This window comes from Pseudophryne corroboree, chromosome 7 (genome assembly GCF_028390025.1).
Source record: "Pseudophryne corroboree isolate aPseCor3 chromosome 7, aPseCor3.hap2, whole genome shotgun sequence".
NCBI lineage: Eukaryota > Metazoa > Chordata > Amphibia > Anura > Myobatrachidae > Pseudophryne > Pseudophryne corroboree.
Window position 1 is genome coordinate 491515177 of NC_086450.1, and position 21529 is coordinate 491536705.

Genomic DNA, 21529 nt, shown 5'->3' on the forward strand with positions numbered 1-21529 from the left:
CCGTAACTGTAATATCAGCTATCCCTAAATGTAACCACAGCCTAACCGTAACTGTAATATCAGCTATCCATAACCTAACCACAGCCTAACCGTAACTGTAATATCAGCTATCCATAACCTAACCACAGCCTAACCGTAACTGTAATATCAGCTATCCATAACCTAACCACAGCCTAACCATAACTGTAATATCAGCTATCCATAACCTAACCACAGCCTAACCGTAACTGTAATATCAGCTATCCATAACCTAACCACAGCCTAACCGTAACTGTAATATCAGTATCCATAACCTAACCACAGCCTAACCGTAACTGTAATATCAGTATCCATAACCTAACCACAGCCTAACCGTAACTGTAATATCAGCTATCCATAACCTAACCACAGCCTAACCGTAACTGTAATATCAGCTATCCATAACCTAGCCATAGCCTAACCGTAACTGTAATATCAGCTATCCCTAAATGTAACCACAGCCTAACCGTAACTGTAATATCAGCTATCCATAACCTAACCACAGCCTAACCGTAACTGTAATATCAGCTATCCATAACCTAACCACAGCCTAACCGTAACTGTAATATCAGCTATCCATAACCTAACCACAGCCTAACCATAACTGTAATATCAGCTATCCATAACCTAACCACAGCCTAACCGTAACTGTAATATCAGCTATCCATAACCTAACCACAGCCTAACCGTAACTGTAATATCAGTATCCATAACCTAACCACAGCCTAACCGTAACTGTAATATCAGTATCCATAACCTAACCACAGCCTAACCGTAACTGTAATATCAGCTATCCATAACCTAACCACAGCCTAACCGTAACTGTAATATCAGCTATCCATAACCTAACCACAGCCTAACCGTAACTGTAATATCAGTATCCATAACCTAACCACAGCCTAACCGTAACTGTAATATCAGTATCCATAACCTAACCACAGCCTAACCGTAACTGTAATATCAGCTATCCATAACCTAACCACAGCCTAACCGTAACTGTAATATCAGCTATCCATAACCTAACCACAGCCTAACCGTAACTGTAATATCAGTATTCATAACCTAGCCATAGCCTAACCGTAACTGTAATATCAGCTATCCCTAAATGTAACCACAGCCTAACCGTAACTGTAATATCAGCTATCCATAACCTAACCACAGCCTAACCGTAACTGTAATATCAGCTATCCATAACCTAACCACAGCCTAACCGTAACTGTAATATCAGCTATCCCTAAATGTAACCACAGCCTAACCGTAACTGTAATATCAGTATCCATAACCTAACCACAGCCTAACCGTAACTGTAATATCAGCTATCCATAACCTAACCACAGCCTAACCGTAACTGTAATATCAGCTATCCATAACCTAACCACAGCCTAACCGTAACTGTAATATCAGCTATCCATAACCTAACCACAGCCTAACTGTAACTGTAATATCAGCTATCCATAACCTAACCACAGCCCAACCGTAACTGTAATATCAGCAATCCATAACCTAACCACAGCCTAACCGTAACTGTAATATCAGCTATCCATAACCTAACCACAGCCTAACCGTAACTGTAATATCAGTATTCATAACCTAGCCATAGCCTAACCGTAACTGTAATATCAGCTATCCCTAAATGTAACCACAGCCTAACCGTAACTGTAATATCAGCTATCCATAACCTAACCACAGCCTAACCGTAACTGTAATATCAGCTATCCATAACCTAACCACAGCCTAACCGTAACTGTAATATCAGCTATCCCTAAATGTAACCACAGCCTAACCGTAACTGTAATATCAGTATCCATAACCTAACCACAGCCTAACCGTAACTGTAATATCAGCTATCCATAACCTAACCACAGCCTAACCGTAACTGTAATATCAGCTATCCATAACCTAACCACAGCCTAACCGTAACTGTAATATCAGCTATCCATAACCTAACCACAGCCTAACTGTAACTGTAATATCAGCTATCCATAACCTAACCACAGCCTAACCGTAACTGTAATATCAGCTATCCATAACCTAGCCATAGCCTAACCGTAACTGTAATATCAGCTATCCCTAAATGTAACCACAGCCTAACCGTAACTGTAATATCAGCTATCCATAACCTAACCAGGGCCTAACCGTAACTGTAATATCAGCTATCCATAACCTAACCACAGCCTAACCGTAACTGTAATATCAGCTATCCATAACCTAACCACAGGCTAACCGTAACTGTAATGTCAGCTATCCCTAAATGTAACCACAGCCTAACCGTAACTGTAATATCAGCTATCCCCAAATTTAACCACAGCCTAACCGTAACTGTAATATCAGCTATCCATAACCTAACCACAGCCTAACCGTAACTATAATATCAGCTATCCCTAAATGTAACCACAGCCTAACCGTACCTGTAATATCTGCTATCCATAACCTAACCACAGCCTAACCGTAACTATAATATCAGCTATCCCTAAATGTAACCACAGCCTAACCGTAACTGTAATATCAGCTATCCATAACCTAACCACAGGCTAACCGTAACTGTAATATCAGCTATCCATAACCTAACCACAGCCTAACCGTAACTGTAATATCAGCTATCCATAACCTAACCACAGCCTAACCGTAACTGTAATATCAGTATCCGTAACCTAACCACAGCCTAACCGTAACTGTAATATCAGCTATCCATAACCTAACCACAGCCTAACCGTAACTGTAATATCAGCTATCCATAACCTAACCACAGCCTAACCGTAACTGTAATATCAGCTATCCATAACCTAACCACAGCCTAACCGTAACTGTAATATCAGCTATCCATAACCTAACCACAGCCTAACCATAACTATAATATCAGTATCCATAACCTAACCACAGCCTAACCGTAACTGTAATATCAGCTATCCATAACCTAACCACAGCCTAACCGTAACTGTAATATCAGTATCCATAACCTAACCACAGCCTAACCGTAACTATAATATCAGTATCCATAACCTAACCACAGCCTAACCATAACTGTAATATCAGCTATCCATACCCTAACCACAGCCTAACCGTAACTGTAATATCAGCTATCCATAACCTAACCACAGCCTAACCGTAACTGTAATATCAGCTATCCATAACCTAGCCATAGCCTAACCGTAACTGTAATATCAGCTATCCCTAAATGTAACCACAGCCTAACCGTAACTGTAATATCAGCTATCCATAACCTAACCACAGCCTAACCGTAACTGTAATATCAGCTATCCATAACCTAACCACAGCCTAACCGTAACTGTAATATCAGCTATCCATAACCTAACCACAGCCTAACCATAACTGTAATATCAGCTATCCATAACCTAACCACAGCCTAACCGTAACTGTAATATCAGCTATCCATAACCTAACCACAGCCTAACCGTAACTGTAATATCAGTATCCATAACCTAACCACAGCCTAACCGTAACTGTAATATCAGTATCCATAACCTAACCACAGCCTAACCGTAACTGTAATATCAGCTATCCATAACCTAACTACAGCCTAACCGTAACTGTAATATCAGCTATCCATAACCTAGCCATAGCCTAACCGTAACTGTAATATCAGCTATCCCTAAATGTAACCACAGCCTAACCGTAACTGTAATATCAGCTATCCATAACCTAACCACAGCCTAACCGTAACTGTAATATCAGCTATCCATAACCTAACCACAGCCTAACCGTAACTGTAATATCAGCTATCCATAACCTAACCACAGCCTAACCATAACTGTAATATCAGCTATCCATAACCTAACCACAGCCTAACCGTAACTGTAATATCAGTTATCCATAACCTAACCACAGCCTAACCGTAACTGTAATATCAGTATCCATAACCTAACCACAGCCTAACCGTAACTGTAATATCAGTATCCATAACCTAACCACAGCCTAACCGTAACTGTAATATCAGCTATCCATAACCTAACCACAGCCTAACCGTAACTGTAATATCAGCTATCCATAACCTAACCACAGCCTAACCGTAACTGTAATATCAGTATTCATAACCTAGCCATAGCCTAACCGTAACTGTAATATCAGCTATCCCTAAATGTAACCACAGCCTAACCGTAACTGTAATATCAGCTATCCATAACCTAACCACAGCCTAACCGTAACTGTAATATCAGCTATCCATAACCTAACCACAGCCTAACCGTAACTGTAATATCAGCTATCCCTAAATGTAACCACAGCCTAACCGTAACTGTAATATCAGTATCCATAACCTAACCACAGCCTAACCGTAACTGTAATATCAGCTATCCATAACCTAACCACAGCCTAACCGTAACTGTAATATCAGCTATCCATAACCTAACCACAGCCTAACCGTAACTGTAATATCAGCTATCCATAACTTAACCACAGCCTAACTGTAACTGTAATATCAGCTATCCATAACCTAACCACAGCCTAACCGTAACTGTAATATCAGCAATCCATAACCTAACCACAGCCTAACCGTAACTGTAATATCAGCTATCCATAACCTAACCACAGCCTAACCGTAACTGTAATATCAGCTATCCATAACCTAACCACAGCCTAACCGTAACTGTAATATCAGCTATCCATAACCTAACCACAGCCTAACCGTTACTGTAATATCAGCTATCCATAACCTAACCACAGCCTAACCGTAACTGTAATATCAGCTATCCATAACCTAACCACAGCCTAACCGTAACTGTAATATCAGCTATCCATAACCTAACCACAGCCTAACTGTAACTGTAATATCAGCTATCCATAACCTAACCACAGCCTAACTGTAACTGTAATATCAGCAATCCATAACCTAATCACAGCCTAACCGTAACTGTAATATCAGCTATCCATAACCTAACCACAGCCTAACCGTAACTGTAATATCAGCTATCCATAACCTAACCACAGCCTAACCGTAACTGTAATATCAGCTATCCATAACCTAACCACAGCCTAACCGTTACTGTAATATCAGCTATCCATAACCTAACCACAGCCTAACCGTAACTGTAATATCAGTGTCCATAACCTAACCACAGCCTAACCGTAACTGTAATATCAGTATCCATAACCTAACCACAGCCTAACCGTAACTGTAATATCAGCTATCCATAACCTAACCACAGCCTAACTGTAACTGTAATATCAGCTATCCATAACCTAACCACAGCCTAACCGTAACTATAATATCAGCTATCCCTAACCTAACCACAGCCTAACCGTAACTGTAATATCAGTATCCATAACCTAACCACAGCCTAACCGTAACTGTAATATCAGTATCCATAACCTAACCACAGCCTAACCGTAACTGTAATATCAGTATCCATAACCTAACCACAGCCTAACTGTAACTGTAATATCAGCAACCCATAACCTAACCACAGCCTAACCGTAACTGTAATATCAGCTATCCATAACCTAACCACAGCCTAACCGTAACTGTAATATCAGTATCCATAACCTAACCACAGCCTAACCGTAACTGTAATATCAGCTATCCATAACCTAACCACAGCCTAACCGTAACTGTAATATCAGCTATCCATAACCTAACCACAGCCTAACCGTAACTGTAATATCAGTGTCCATAACCTAACCACAGCCTAACCGTAACTGTAATATCAGTATCCATAACCTAACCACAGCCTAACCGTAACTGTAATATCAGCTATCCATAACCTAACCACAGCCTAACTGTAACTGTAATATCAGCTATCCATAACCTAACCACAGCCTAACCGTAACTATAATATCAGCTATCCCTAACCTAACCACAGCCTAACCGTAACTGTAATATCAGTATCCATAACCTAACCACAGCCTAACCGTAACTGTAATATCAGTATCCATAACCTAACCACAGCCTAACCGTAACTGTAATATCAGTATCCATAACCTAACCACAGCCTAACCGTAACTGTAATATCAGCTATCCATAACCTAACCACAGCCTAACCATAACTGTAATATCAGTATCCATAACCTAACCACAGCCTAACCGTAACTGTAATATCAGTATCCATAACCTAACCACAGCCTAACTGTAACTGTAATATCAGTATCCATAACCTAACCACAGCCTAACCGTAACTGTAATATCAGTATCCATAACCTAACCACAGCCTAACTGTAACTGTAATATCAGCAATCCATAACCTAACCACAGCCTAACCGTAACTGTAATATCAGCTATCCATAACCTAACCACAGCCTAACCGTAACTGTAATATCAGCTATCCATAACCTAACCACAGCCTAACCGTAACTGTAATATCAGTATCCATAACCTAACCACAGCCTAACCGTAACTGTAATATCAGCTATCCATAACCTAACCACAGCCTAACCGTAACTGTAATATCAGCTATCCATAACCTAACCACAGCCTAACCGTAACTGTAATATCAGTGTCCATAACCTAACCACAGCCTAACCGTAACTGTAATATCAGTATCCATAACCTAACCACAGCCTAACCGTAACTGTAATATCAGCTATCCATAACCTAACCACAGCCTAACTGTAACTGTAATATCAGCTATCCATAACCTAACCACAGCCTAACCGTAACTATAATATCAGCTATCCCTAACCTAACCACAGCCTAACCGTAACTGTAATATCAGTATCCATAACCTAACCACAGCCTAACCGTAACTGTAATATCAGTATCCATAACCTAACCACAGCCTAACCGTAACTGTAATATCAGTATCCATAACCTAACCACAGCCTAACCGTAACTGTAATATCAGCTATCCATAACCTAACCACAGCCTAACCATAACTGTAATATCAGTATCCATAACCTAACCACAGCCTAACCGTAACTGTAATATCAGTATCCATAACCTAACCACAGCCTAACTGTAACTGTAATATCAGTATCCATAACCTAACCACAGCCTAACCGTAACTGTAATATCAGTATCCATAACCTAACCACAGCCTAACTGTAACTGTAATATCAGCAATCCATAACCTAACCACAGCCTAACCGTAACTGTAATATCAGCTATCCATAACCTAACCACAGCCTAACCGTAACTGTAATATCAGTATCCATAACCTAACCACAGCCTAACTGTAACTGTAATATCAGTATCCATAACCTAACCACAGCCTAACCGTAACTGTAATATCAGTATCCATAACCTAACCACAGCCTAACTGTAACTGTAATATCAGCAATCCATAACCTAACCACAGCCTAACCGTAACTGTAATATCAGCTATCCATAACCTAACCACAGCCTAACCGTAACTGTAATATCAGTATCCATAACCTAACCACAGCCTAACCGTAACTGTAATATCAGCTATCCATAACCTAACCACAGCCTAACCGTAACTGTAATATCAGCTATCCATAACCTAACCACAGCCTAACCGTAACTGTAATATCAGTATCCATAACCTAACCACAGCCTAACCGTAACTGTAATATCAGCTATCCATAACCTAACCACAGCCTAACCGTAACTATAATATCAGCTATCCCTAACCTAACCACAGCCTAACCGTAACTGTAATATCAGTATCCATAACCTAACCACAGCCTAACCGTAACTGTAATATCAGTATCCATAACCTAACCACAGCCTAACCGTAACTGTAATATCAGTATCCATAACCTAACCACAGCCTAACCGTAACTGTAATATCAGCTATCCATAACCTAACCACAGCCTAACCATAACTGTAATATCAGTATCCATAACCTAACCACAGCCTAACCGTAACTGTAATATCAGTATCCATAACCTAACCACAGCCTAACTGTAACTGTAATATCAGTATCCATAACCTAACCACAGCCTAACCGTAACTGTAATATCAGTATCCATAACCTAACCACAGCCTAACTGTAACTGTAATATCAGCAATCCATAACCTAACCACAGCCTAACCGTAACTGTAATATCAGCTATCCATAACCTAACCACAGCCTAACCGTAACTGTAATATCAGCTATCCATAACCTAACCACAGCCTAACCGTAACTGTAATATCAGTATCCATAACCTAACCACAGCCTAACCGTAACTGTAATATCAGCTATCCATAACCTAACCACAGCCTAACCGTAACTGTAATATCAGCTATCCATAACCTAACCACAGCCTAACCGTAACTGTAATATCAGTGTCCATAACCTAACCACAGCCTAACCGTAACTGTAATATCAGTATCCATAACCTAACCACAGCCTAACCGTAACTGTAATATCAGCTATCCATAACCTAACCACAGCCTAACTGTAACTGTAATATCAGCTATCCATAACCTAACCACAGCCTAACCGTAACTATAATATCAGCTATCCCTAACCTAACCACAGCCTAACCGTAACTGTAATATCAGTATCCATAACCTAACCACAGCCTAACCGTAACTGTAATATCAGTATCCATAACCTAACCACAGCCTAACCGTAACTGTAATATCAGTATCCATAACCTAACCACAGCCTAACCGTAACTGTAATATCAGCTATCCATAACCTAACCACAGCCTAACCATAACTGTAATATCAGTATCCCTAACCTAACCACAGCCTAACCGTAACTGTAATATCAGTATCCATAACCTAACCACAGCCTAACTGTAACTGTAATATCAGTATCCATAACCTAACCACAGCCTAACCGTAACTGTAATATCAGTATCCATAACCTAACCACAGCCTAACTGTAACTGTAATATCAGCAATCCATAACCTAACCACAGCCTAACCGTAACTGTAATATCAGCTATCCATAACCTAACCACAGCCTAACCGTAACTGTAATATCAGTATCCATAACCTAACCACAGCCTAACCGTAACTGTAATATCAGCTATCCATAACCTAACCACAGCCTAACCGTAACTGTAATATCAGCTATCCATAACCTAACCACAGCCTAACCGTAACTGTAATATCAGTGTCCATAACCTAACCACAGCCTAACCGTAACTGTAATATCAGTATCCATAACCTAACCACAGCCTAACCGTAACTGTAATATCAGCTATCCATAACCTAACCACAGCCTAACTGTAACTGTAATATCAGCTATCCATAACCTAACCACAGCCTAACCGTAACTATAATATCAGCTATCCCTAACCTAACCACAGCCTAACCGTAACTGTAATATCAGTATCCATAACCTAACCACAGCCTAACCGTAACTGTAATATCAGTATCCATAACCTAACCACAGCCTAACCGTAACTGTAATATCAGTATCCATAACCTAACCACAGCCTAACCGTAACTGTAATATCAGCTATCCATAACCTAACCACAGCCTAACCATAACTGTAATATCAGTATCCATAACCTAACCACAGCCTAACCGTAACTGTAATATCAGTATCCATAACCTAACCACAGCCTAACAGTAACTGTAATATCAGTATCCATAACCTAACCACAGCCTAACCGTAACTGTAATATCAGTATCCATAACCTAACCACAGCCTAACCGTAACTGTAATATCAGTATCCATAACCTAACCACAGCCTAACCGTAACTGTAATATCAGTATCCATAACCTAACCACAGCCTAACTGTAACTGTAATATCAGTATCCATAACCTAACCACAGCCTAACTGTAACTGTAATATCAGCTATCCATAACCTAACCACAGCCTAACCGTAACTGTAATATCAGCTATCCATAACCTAACCACAGCCTAACCGTAACTGTAATATCAGTATCCATAACCTAACCACAGCCTAACCGTAACTGTAATATCAGCTATCCATAACCTAACCACAGCCTAACCGTAACTGTAATATCAGCTATCCATAACCTAACCACAGCCTAACTGTAACTGTAATATCAGCAATCCATAACCTAACCACAGCCTAACCGTAACTGTAATATCAGCTATCCATAACCTAACCACAGCCTAACCGTAACTGTAATATCAGCTATCCATAACCTAACCACAGCCTAACCGTAACTGTAATATCAGTATCCATAACCTAACCACAGCCTAACCGTAACTGTAATATCAGCTATCCCTAAATGTAACCACAGCCTAACCGTAACTGTAATATCAGTATCCATAACCTAACCACAGCCTAACCGTAACTGTAATATCAGCTATCCATAACCTAACCACAGCCTAACCGTAACTGTAATATCAGTATCCATAACCTAACCACAGCCTAACTGTAACTGTAATATCAGCTATCCATAACCTAACCACAGGCTAACCGTAACTGTAATATCAGCTATCCATAACCTAACCACAGCTTAACCGTAACTGTAATATCAGTATCCATAACCTAACCACAGCCTAACTGTAACTGTAATATCAGCTATCCATAACCTAACCACAGGCTAACCGTAACTGTAATATCAGCTATCCATAACCTAACCACAGCCTAACCGTAACTGTAATATCAGTATCCATAACCTAACCACAGCCTAACCGTAACTGTAATATCAGCAATCCATAACCTAACCACAGCCTAACCGTAACTGTAATATCAGCTATCCATAACCTAACCACAGCCTAACCGTAACTGTAATATCAGTATCCATAACCTAACCACAGCCTAACCGTAACTGTAATATCAGCAATCCATAACCTAACCACAGCCTAACCGTAACTGTAATATCAGCTATCCATAACCTAACCACAGCCTAACCGTAACTGTAATATCAGCTATCCATAACCTAACCATAACTGTAATATCAGCTATCCATAACCTAACCACAGCCTAACCGTAACTGTAATATCAGTATCCATAACCTAACCACAGCCTAACCGTAACTGTAATATCAGCTATCCATAACCTAACCACAGCCTAACCGTAACTGTAATATCAGCTATCCATAACCTAACCACAGGCTAACCGTAACTGTAATATCAGCTATCCATAACCTAACCACAGCCTAACCGTAACTGTAATATCAGCTATCCATAACCTAACCACAGCCTAACCGTAACTGTAATATCAGTATCCATAACCTAACCACAGCCTAACCGTAACTGTAATATCAGTATCCATAACCTAACCACAGCCTAACCATAACTGTAATATCAGCTATCCATAACCTAACCACAGCCTAACCGTAACTGTAATATCAGTATCCATAACCTAACCACAGCCTAACCGTAACTGTAATATCAGCTATCCATAACCTAACCACAGCCTAACCGTAACTGTAATATCAGCTATCCATAACCTAACCACAGCCTAACCGTAACTGTAATATCAGCTATCCATAACCTAACCACAGGCTAACCGTTAAGGGGGGTACACACGGAGAGATCCGTGCTTAAAATCTAAGCAATCTTGCTAGATTGCTTAGATTTTAAGCACGGATCTGCCGTGTGTATGCCCTCCAGCGATAGCGATGCGCGGCCCCGCACATCGCTATCGCCGCTGCTAGATTGAGCCTGCATGCAGGCTCAATCTAGCGGGTCGCTCACTTCACCGTTGTGTGAAGTGAGCGGCCCCCCGTCGGCTTTCCCCCTCGCTCAGCACATCGCGCTGTGCTGAGCGGGGTGAGAGATGTGTGCTGGGCGGTCTGTGTTAAGATCGCTCAGCACACATCTCTCCCGTGTGTACCCCCCTTAACTGTAATATCAGCTAACCCTAAATGTAACCAACATTACCCCTAATGTGAGCCCTAATCTAACCCTATCCCTTATTGTAATCTAACCCTAATCTAACTGTAATCTAACTACAACCCTAATTGCTGGCTAGCCCAAACCCTATGTTGTGTCTGTGTAAGTGCTCATTAACACAAACAGACATGGAGACCAGGGGATTCATTCCGAGTTGGTCGCTCGCTAGCAGATTTTCGCTGCCGTGCAAACGCTAAGCCGCCGCCCTCTGGGAGTGTATATTAGCTGTACAGAAGTGCGAACGCTTTCATCACAGAACGGCTACAAAAATAATATGTGCAGTTTTAGAGCAGCTCAAAACCTACTCAGCGCTTACGATCACTTCAGGCCATTCTGTTCCGGATTTGACGTCACAAACACGCCCTGCGTTCTCCCAGCCACGCCTGCGTTTTTCCTGGCACGCCTGCGTTTTTCCAAACACTCCCTGAAAACGGTCAGTTGCCACCCGGAAACTCCCACTTCATGTCAATCACGCGACTGAAAAGCATCGCTAGACCCTGTGTGAAACTGCATCGGTCGTTGTAATAGTACGCCGCATACGCATGCGCAGAAGTGCCATTTTTTAGCCTCATCTCTGCGCAGCGAACAAATGCAGCTAGCGATCAACTCGGAATGACCCCCCAGGAGCTGAGATCAGCATGCTGCTTCCAACTTTACCTAACTGCAAACAAACATAAAGCAACAGACTTTTTCAGCAAGCTGCACAATAGCACTGAACAACAAACAATGGTGAAACATATTACTGCAAGTATAACACAGAATGCACAGCAATGTGCATCTGACATAGCCAGATTCCAATATCTAACAGTTCCCTCCCCATGTAGAGAAATGCCTCTTAACCCATCTTACAAGTCCAGTCTTTGTGGCACATGTCTTGCACAAGAAGGATAGTGGCGGTCCTCATGAATGACCTGTGAACTTGGAGGAGGAGCATTTAAGATGTCTGTGGACTTTACTGTGTCAGGCTTCACTTCAACATTATCATAGGGCTGGAACAATTGTGCAACTCCAGACAGGTCATCCAAACAATCTGCTGTGTCTACTGGTGCGGGTATTGACACCGGAGCTTCTGCAGAAGGTTTTTCTCCATGAAGCATAGGTGATTCATTATGGTCACGTAGTTGATCCAGGTGCCTGTACCACAGTACCTCAAGTTCCACCATATATGACAGTGGGCCTTTACATTGTTTAACTGTTGCAATTACCCACTTCTGTTCCCCATGATAGTTATGGGCCCACACAGTCTGGTCTACAGACAAAACTCGCATTTTGGTACCTGAACTTAGAGACTGCTTCAGTTGCCGATCACGAATACATCCACGAATATCCGGCTTGGTCAAATCCAGTCGAGACCTGAGGTTCCTGCACAGGAACAGCATGGCTGGGGTTTAATTCGTTGTGGAATGAACCAAATTCAGGTAGGCATAAAATAAATTGGAGAGCTTGTGTTGTAAATTGCCCCTGTCTGTGCGCATGGCGCAGCAAGCTTGTTTTAAGGTTTGTATGAAGCGTTCAGCCAGTCCACTTGTAGCCGGGTGATATGGGGCGGAGGTAATATGACAAATTCCGTTTTTCTTGAGGAAAGTCTGGAACTCATCAGTGGTAAACTGAGGGCCGTTGTCACTGACCAATTGCTCTGGTACCCCTGTTCTGGCAAAAAGATTCCTCAACACTTCCACCATGTGGGCAGCTGTAGTAGAGGTAACTGTAAAAACTTCAGGCCATTTGGAACAGGCATCCACCACCACCAGCAACATGGACTCTAGAAATGGTCCCGCAAAGTCCACATGTATCCGCTGCCATGGAGTGGTTGGCCACTCCCATGGATGCAATGGTGCTGGAGCAGGCATATTTTGAACAGATTGGCACCCGGAACATTCTCTGGCCAGATCCTTCAACTGTTGATCTAAGCCTGGCCACCATACAAAACTTCTGGCAAGTGCCTTCATTTTAACCATGTCCAAATGACCCACATGGGGCTCCTCTAAAACTCTTGCATGCAGCTTGACAGGCACGATGATCCGCAACCCCAGAGGAGGCAGCCAGTATCAACTGTCAACTCACGCCTCCGATGAAAGTAAGGGGCCAGCTGCCGACGCAGAGGCGCAACCCACCCTTTTTGTGTGGCTGTGAGAACTTGAGCCAGGGTAGGGTCCCACACAGTCTCACATCTGATTATACTGGCAGTTATGGGAAGACATTCCACTTGTGTCATTGTGAAAACATTCCATGAATCCTCGGTTGTCTGTGGCAATGGGGCAGTCTGTAAAGGCAGTTGGGACAACCCATCTGAATTGGCATGTTGTGCAGTCCACATGAATTCTATAGTATAGCAATGTCCACCTAAGAACAGGGCCCAGCGCTGCATCCTTGCAGCTGCCGTGACACGAATACCCTTCTGAGGGTTAAAGATGGACAAAAGCGGTTGATGGTCAGTCACGAGCGTGAATTCTTACCATATAAATACTGATTGAATCGTTTAACTCCCCAAACCAGGCTTATGGCTTCTCTGTCAATCTGTGCATAGTTACGTTCAGCCTTGGATAATGCTCGAGATGCAAAAGCAATTGGATGCTCCTGTCCATCTGGCATAGTATACGACAGCTCCAATGCCGTAAGATGAGGCATCACAGGCCACTCTAAGAGGAAGCGAGGGGTCATAGTGGGTTAACACTGTGTCTGATGTTATCAAGTCCTTTCCCTTTGAGAAAGCATGCTCACATTCTGCAGACCATAGCCATTTCTGACCCTGCTGGAGCAACTGGTGTAATAGATGCAGAACTGTGGCTAAGTTGGGCAAGAATCTGTGGTAATAGTTAATGAACCCTCAGAAGGAGCGAAGCTGAGACACATCTTTTGGCGGGGGAGCCTTTAACACAGCTTTCACTTTTTCTTGACATTTGTGTAGGCCATTTGCATCAATTGTGTGCCCACAGTATGTGACGGAGGCCATGAAGAACTCGCACTTGTCTCTTTTGACTCTGAGTCCATATTGTTAAAGCCGCTGCAACACCAGTTTAAGATTTTGGAGGTGTTCTGCATCAGACGAACATGTCACAATGTCATCCAGATAGCACTGGGTACCAGGAACCCCTTGTAACACTTGGTCCATGGCTCGTTGCCAAAGGGCAGGGGCAGAAGCAATGCCAAATATCAACCAATTGTACCTGTAAAGTCCTTTGTGTGTGTTAATGGTGATGAACACCTTTGAATTGTCCTCTATCTCCATTTGTAGATACGCATCAGCTAGGTCAATCTTGCTAAACTTCTGTCCTCCAGCCAGATTTGCAAAGATATCTTAAATTTTTGGTAACGGGTAGTGATCTGTTTGCAATACTGGATTTATGGTGACCTTGAAATCCCCGCACAGCCGTACTGTGCCATTTTTTTTTTTACAGTTTGAACTACTAGAGTTGCCCAAGGGCTCCAATTCACCTTGGATATGATTTTCTCACTTTCCAGCCGGTCTAACTCCAGCTCCACTGGCCGTGTTTTATAGAACCTGGAAACAGTTCCATCTTTGAGCACTAGCTTTCCTTTATTTGTTGCAAAGTCCCAATGCCTGGTTGAAAAACAGCTGTATCTTGGTTAAGGACTGTTTTCAGGGACTTTTGATGACTGATCAGTTTAATTGAATGTTTCGTAGCCATTCCCGACCCCACAATGCTGGGCCGCCTTTTTGAACGATGTATAAGTCCAGAGTCTCCTGTTGGCCATTATACTGCACAAGTACGGGCAACACCCCGCATGGAATCATTTTCTCCCCAGTATATGTTTTAAGCAGCACCAAAGTTTTGTTTAATTTAACATTTTTAAAACAGACTGTTGATCCTGTGTCCAGTTCCATTTTAATCGGCCATTGATTTGGGGAGTGACCCAAATTGCTCGCTTGTCACCCCCTTTCAGTGCACACACTTCCAAACTGCCCAGATCATTGCCACTGTCTGTCCACCTCGTGGTCTTTCAAAACATACGTATTCCTTCATCTACTGTGATTCTTTCTCCCGCCAGTGGCCTCAGCCTTATATACCTGCGACCGGCAAACACGTTTAATATGCCCCTTTTTCTTACATTTCCTACACAGTACATGTTTGAACCTACAGTCCCTGGATGAATGTGTGTCTGCGCCAGAGCGGTAGCATACTTCTAATGTGCGTGCAAGGGCGTTGTGTTTGTTGTTGCTGTTACCGTTTTGTGAACTTGTGATGCAGACTTGGCAGCTATTTGGAGCTCCGTCACATCCTTAGCTGCAGATTCCATTGATAGTGCCACTTGTACTGCGCGTGTAAACGTGAGGTCTGTCTCTGTTAGTAAACGTTTTTGCACACTCTCGCTTAAAATCCCACACACCAGACGGTCTCTCAGGAGAGGTTTAGGGGACAAGTGTTCTTGTAAAATCTTAACAATATCTGCATAAGACTTAGTAGCAGGTTTTGCAGGGGACGTTAAATTGCGGAGCAGACCATAGGCTTTTCTTCCCATCGCACTTAATAGTACCGGCACCCAGAGCCGGCCATAGGCTTAGGCAAACTAGGCAATTGCCTAGGGCATTTAATATGCCTAGGGGCATCAGCATCTTCTGCTGATTAAAATGATATGCAGCATGCCTATATTCTATGTGTAGCATTTCATATGCAGATACAGCCACAGTCTCACACAGTATATAGGCATGCTGCATATCATTTTAATCAACAGAAGCTGCTTGTTCATCCTAGCCACATAGCAATGCAAATAAGATGCATTTTCATAAAAAAAGGTGCCCGACATTAGCATTGAGGCAAGATTTATGAGGACACATCTGTATTCAAGCAGAGGCAGGGGTCACAGTGTTAGTGGCAGTGTGAGTGTTGTGTGAGTAGGTCGGTTGTGCAGTAGTGTTTGGAATATGTGTAAGGAGCATTATGTGTGTCATGTAAAAATGCATGAATAATGTGCAACATATGTGTATAAGGGCATTATGTGTGTCATTATGTGTATAAGGGCATTAATAATGTGCAGCATATGTGTAACAGCGTACTACTGTATGTGTGTCATTATGTGTATAGAGGCACTAATAATGTGCAGCAAATGTGTAGGGGGCACTATGTGTGTCATTATGTGTATAAGGGCATTAATAATGTGCAGCATATGTGTAAGGGACATTACATGTAAAAGGGCATTAATAAAGGTTGTCATAATGTGTAAGGTGCATTATGTTTATAAGGACATTAATAATGTGTCTCATATGTGTAAGTGTGGCATTATGTGTATAAGGTGCTCTACTATGTGGCGTTGCATATAGAAAGGGCACTACTGTGTCGTCTAATGTGAATAAAGAGCAATAGGGTGTGGTGTAATGTGAATAAGGAGCAATTCAGTGTGATGTAATGTGAATAAGGGGCTCTACTGTGAGGAGTAACGTTTATAAGGTAAAGTGATACTACTGTGGGATGTAATATGAATTATGGACACTATCGCATGATCAAATGTGAATAAAGCTGCAGTACTGTGTGGCGTAATTGGAATTGGGGTTACTATTGTGTGGCCATGCCCCTTGCCAGCAAAAACACCCCCCTTTTTGGGGTGTGCGCCAAATGTGCGAACTGTTCCTATTTAAAATATAGGGGGTACAAACACCAAAATAGGGACTGCTATGGGTGAGGGGTGATGGTGCTGGGAAAGAGGTGCAAGGTCAGAGTCGGATCCAGCGGTGGTGCTAGGGGGCACCAGGCAAAATCTTGCCTAGGGCATCATATTGGTTAGGGCCGGCTCTGCCGGCACTGCTTTTTTTGTGCATTCGTTGCACATACAATAATGCGATTTATCACACGCCCCTTGCGACCAGAATGATCAATCCGACAGAGGGTGGAGGGGAGGGTCCAGGAAGGGAGCTAAATACCTCACAGATCGCACATCGCAGTGCGATAAATCGAATGTGGTAAAAACAGCATGCGATCGCACGTGCGATCCGATCAATATTAAGTGCAGCACATAAGATCCTGAGATGCGAGATTCGACCAGCGCACAGGCGCATCGCATCGGGGGACACATTCGATATGCATATAATCCTGCGATTTATTGCACCAATGCGGTCGAAATAGAAGGGTTGTACCAGATATCTCACAAGTGGGGTGTGTTCAAACTGAAAACTAAATTGCAGTGTAAAAATAAAGCAGCCAGTATTTACCCTGTACAGAAACAATATAACCCACCCAAATCTAACTCTCTCTGCACATGTTACATCTGCCTCACCTGCAGTGCACATGGGCCCTCATTCCGAGTTGTTCGCTCGCTAGCTGCTTTTAGCAGCTTTGCACACGCTAAGGCGCCGCCTACTGGGAGTGAATCAGCATAGTAAAATTGCGAACGAAAGATTAGCAGAATTGCGAATAGACACTTCTTAGGAGTTTCTGAGTAGCTCCAGACTTACTCGGCAACTGCGATCACTTCAGTGCTTGTCGTTCCTGGTTTGACGTCACAAACACACCCAGCGTTCGGCCAGACACTCCTCCGTTTCTCTGGCCACTCCCGCGTTTTTCCCAGAAACGGTAGCGTTTTTTCCCACACGCCCATAAAACGACCAGTTTCCGCCCAGAAACACCCACTTCCTGTCAATCACATTACGATCGCCAGAACGAAGAAAAAACCTTGTAATGCCGTGAGTAAAATTCCTAACTGCATAGCAAATTTACTTGGCGCAGTCGCACTGCGGACATTGCGCATGCGCATTAGCGACTAATCGCTCCATTGCGGAAAAAAAAATAACGAGCGAACAACTCGGAATGAGGGCCATGGTTTTGCCTATTAGCTAACAAATTTGCAGCTGCGATCAGGTCTGACTCAGGGCCTAATTCAGACCCGATCGCACGCTCCAGTTTTTTGCAGCTGTGTGATCGGGTCTGAACTGCGCATGCATGTGACCCTCAGTGCGCAGACGCGTCATTGCCTGGCGACGGGGGTCGCTGGACAGCAACGGCTTCTATGAAGAAAGTGATCACACTGGTGATCGCAAAAAGAATATTGGCTTGCAGAAGGTGGACCTGGGTGGATACTCACCGTTTCCTGGGAGTGTCCGGACAAACGCAGGCGTGCCGGCATTTCCAGGGAGGGATCCTGACGTCAGCTCCGGGCCGGATCATTGCAGCGGGTGAGTAAGTCCTGAGCTGTGCAGAGACTGCACAAACTTTTTGTTTGCGCAGTTCTCTGCACAAGCAATTGCTCCCCTGCGTAGCCCTAACCCCCACCCCTGTAGGTGGTGATTACGTGGTCGCAGCAGTGCAAAAAATGGCCTGCGTGCGACCAGGTCTGAATTAGGCCCTTAGGCCCATGAAGCAACACACTTTTGCAGAAAGCTGCACAATGGTGGTCATTCCGAGTTGGTCGCTCGCTAGCTGTATTTAGCAGCCGTGCAAACGCTATGCCGCCGCCCTCTGGGAGTGTTTCGTAGCTTAGCAGAAGTGCGAACGAAAGGATCGCAGCGTTGCTACAAAAAAAGATTGTGCAGTTTCTGAGCAGCTCCAGACCTACTCCTACCTTGCGATCACTTCAGACTGTTTAGATCCTGTTTTGACGTCACGAACACGCCCTGCGTTCGGCCAGCCATGCCTACATTTCCCCAGGTACGCCTGCGTTTTCATCTGACACGCCTGCGTTTTTACACACACTCCCCGAAAACGGTCAGTTGACACCCAGAAACACCCACTTCCTGTCAATCACTCTGCGGCCAGCAGTGCGACTGAAAAGCGTCGCTAGAGCCTGTGTGAAACTGCATCGGCTTTTGTGAAAGTACGACGCACGTGTGCATTGAGCCGCATACGTATGTGCAGAAATGACGATTTTTAGCCTGATCGCTGCGCTGCGAACAACTCGGAATGAGGGCCATGGCCAGTTTCCAATATCTAACACCCTAATCTAATTCTAACGCTAAAACTAACCTGTTCCTAATTGCATTTTAACCATAATTATAAACTAAAATAATTTTTTTTGTATTTATACTGCACTTTTCTCCAGCAGAACTTAAAGTCACTTTACAGACATTAAAAAACGTGGTACATCTTACATGGGATTTAGGGACTGATTCAGGATGGATTGCTAAATAGCAGAATTCGCAATCCATGAGATTGCATGCTGGGGGCCGCCCATCACAGGGCAAAGGTCGCCCAGCATGGTGACTCCCCCCCCCCCCCCCCCCCCCCCCGGATGAAGCAGAAATTGTGATGGAAATATATCTCACAGAAACCCCATAAATGACGCAGCGATTACCTGGCAGGAGTCCTTTCCTCCATCTTTATAGCCAGAACATATCATGTCATCCAGGATAATGGTGGTACTACTGCTGGTGGAGGTGCCTACATGGTACATCTGGTCACATCTGGGCTGGTCTATGAGGGGAGTCATCACCTTCTGGAGGGTCTCAGGGTATGGGAGGTACACTATGGAATAAGAGATAAAATACCAGATTCAAGTTCACATTGACTTCCAGGAACTGCATGTATCGGCCAATACACGTTTCTTTTTCAAGGGATATTTTACTTTTTGCACTATACAGATAACTGGTAATATACTTGTAGAGCATCTCATATTTAGAATTACCCCAATACTAGAATCATATCTTCTACATATTTGTACTTCTCAAAAGAAATCCATTCCTGCTGTAGCTCTCATGCCTAAGTGGCCACCAGCATATTATAATTTATAACCCATATACACATGTAATACCCTTGTAATGTGGGATTCTGTGCACTGGGCAGTAGCGGATCTTGCCACGGGCAAGCAGGACTTTTGCCCGGGGCGCCGCCTTCCGGAGGGCGCCGGCGCCATCCGGAGGGCGCCGCACCATGGCAAGATCCGGTGCTGATGTGCCGTGCGCTGCCTGCTGCCGCCGTCCCCCGCCGTGAAGGGAACTAGACGCGTAGCGTCTAGTTTCCCTTCATGGAGAGGACGTTTGGTTTACTGTGCGGTGCGCGATGACGTCATCGCGCACCGCACAGCAAAGGTCCTCTCCACGAAGGGAACTAGACACGAAGCCTCTAGTTCCCCTTGGTGGAGAGGACCTTTGCTGTGCGGTGCGCGCACCGCACATCTTTCATCGGCGCTACTACTGTACAGGGGGCGTAAGTGACAACGCCCCCTGTATGAAGCCACGCCCCCATCGCCTGCCCGGGGCGCTCAAAACCCTCGAGCCGGCCCTGGCACTGGGACATGAGAACTGGCAACCCCTACAGAAGTCGCCAATGTTACGTAAATGAGTTTTGCGCATGCTCAGCCACAGTACAGAGGTTTTAGTGTTCACTCTAGGAATTTTTTAGGGCAGGGTGCTGACCTTGGGGAGGGCACATTTTTGATTCGGGAGGGCACATTTTTGATTCGGGAGGGCACATTTTTGATTCGGGAGGGCACATTTTAATTTAGAAGGGCAAAATGATGTACATACTGTAATATGTATGCAGGTGTATTAAACTGGCAGCACATTGTATCTTAGAAACCATCCTGGGACACCTTTGCTTCAATCTGACAGCACATTTTAAGTTTAAATGTGCCGTCAGATTGAAGCGAAGGTGTCCCAGAATGGTTTATATAGCGTTCATGTGCTGCCAGTTTATTTCTGAAGTGTCTCAATAGGGTTTATATAGTTTATTAAACTATATAAATCCTATTGAGACACATCAGAATTAAACTGGCAGCACATATTGCTATATAAACTCCATTGAGACACTTCAAAAAAAACTGGCAGCACATATTGCTATATAAACCCTATTGAGACACTTTAAGAATTAAACTGGCAGCACATGTTGCTATATAAACCCGACTAAGACACTTCGTAATTAAACTGGCAGCACATCGTATTTTAAGTT

At 43.4% G+C, this 21529-nt stretch overlaps 1 protein-coding gene across 1 annotated transcript in view; it reads right to left on the reverse strand.

Annotated features, from left to right (window-relative positions):
• LOC134945708 (transmembrane protease serine 9-like) overlaps positions 1–20101 on the reverse strand; it is a 206924-nt gene extending 186823 nt beyond the window's left edge. Inside the window, exon 1 of the mRNA XM_063935156.1 lies at positions 19938–20101. Coding sequence (XP_063791226.1) covers positions 19938–20072 — 135 coding nt within the window. The 5' untranslated portion in view covers positions 20073–20101. The remainder of the gene's footprint in view (positions 1–19937) is intronic.
• Between the last annotated feature and the right edge of the window lie 1428 nt (positions 20102–21529).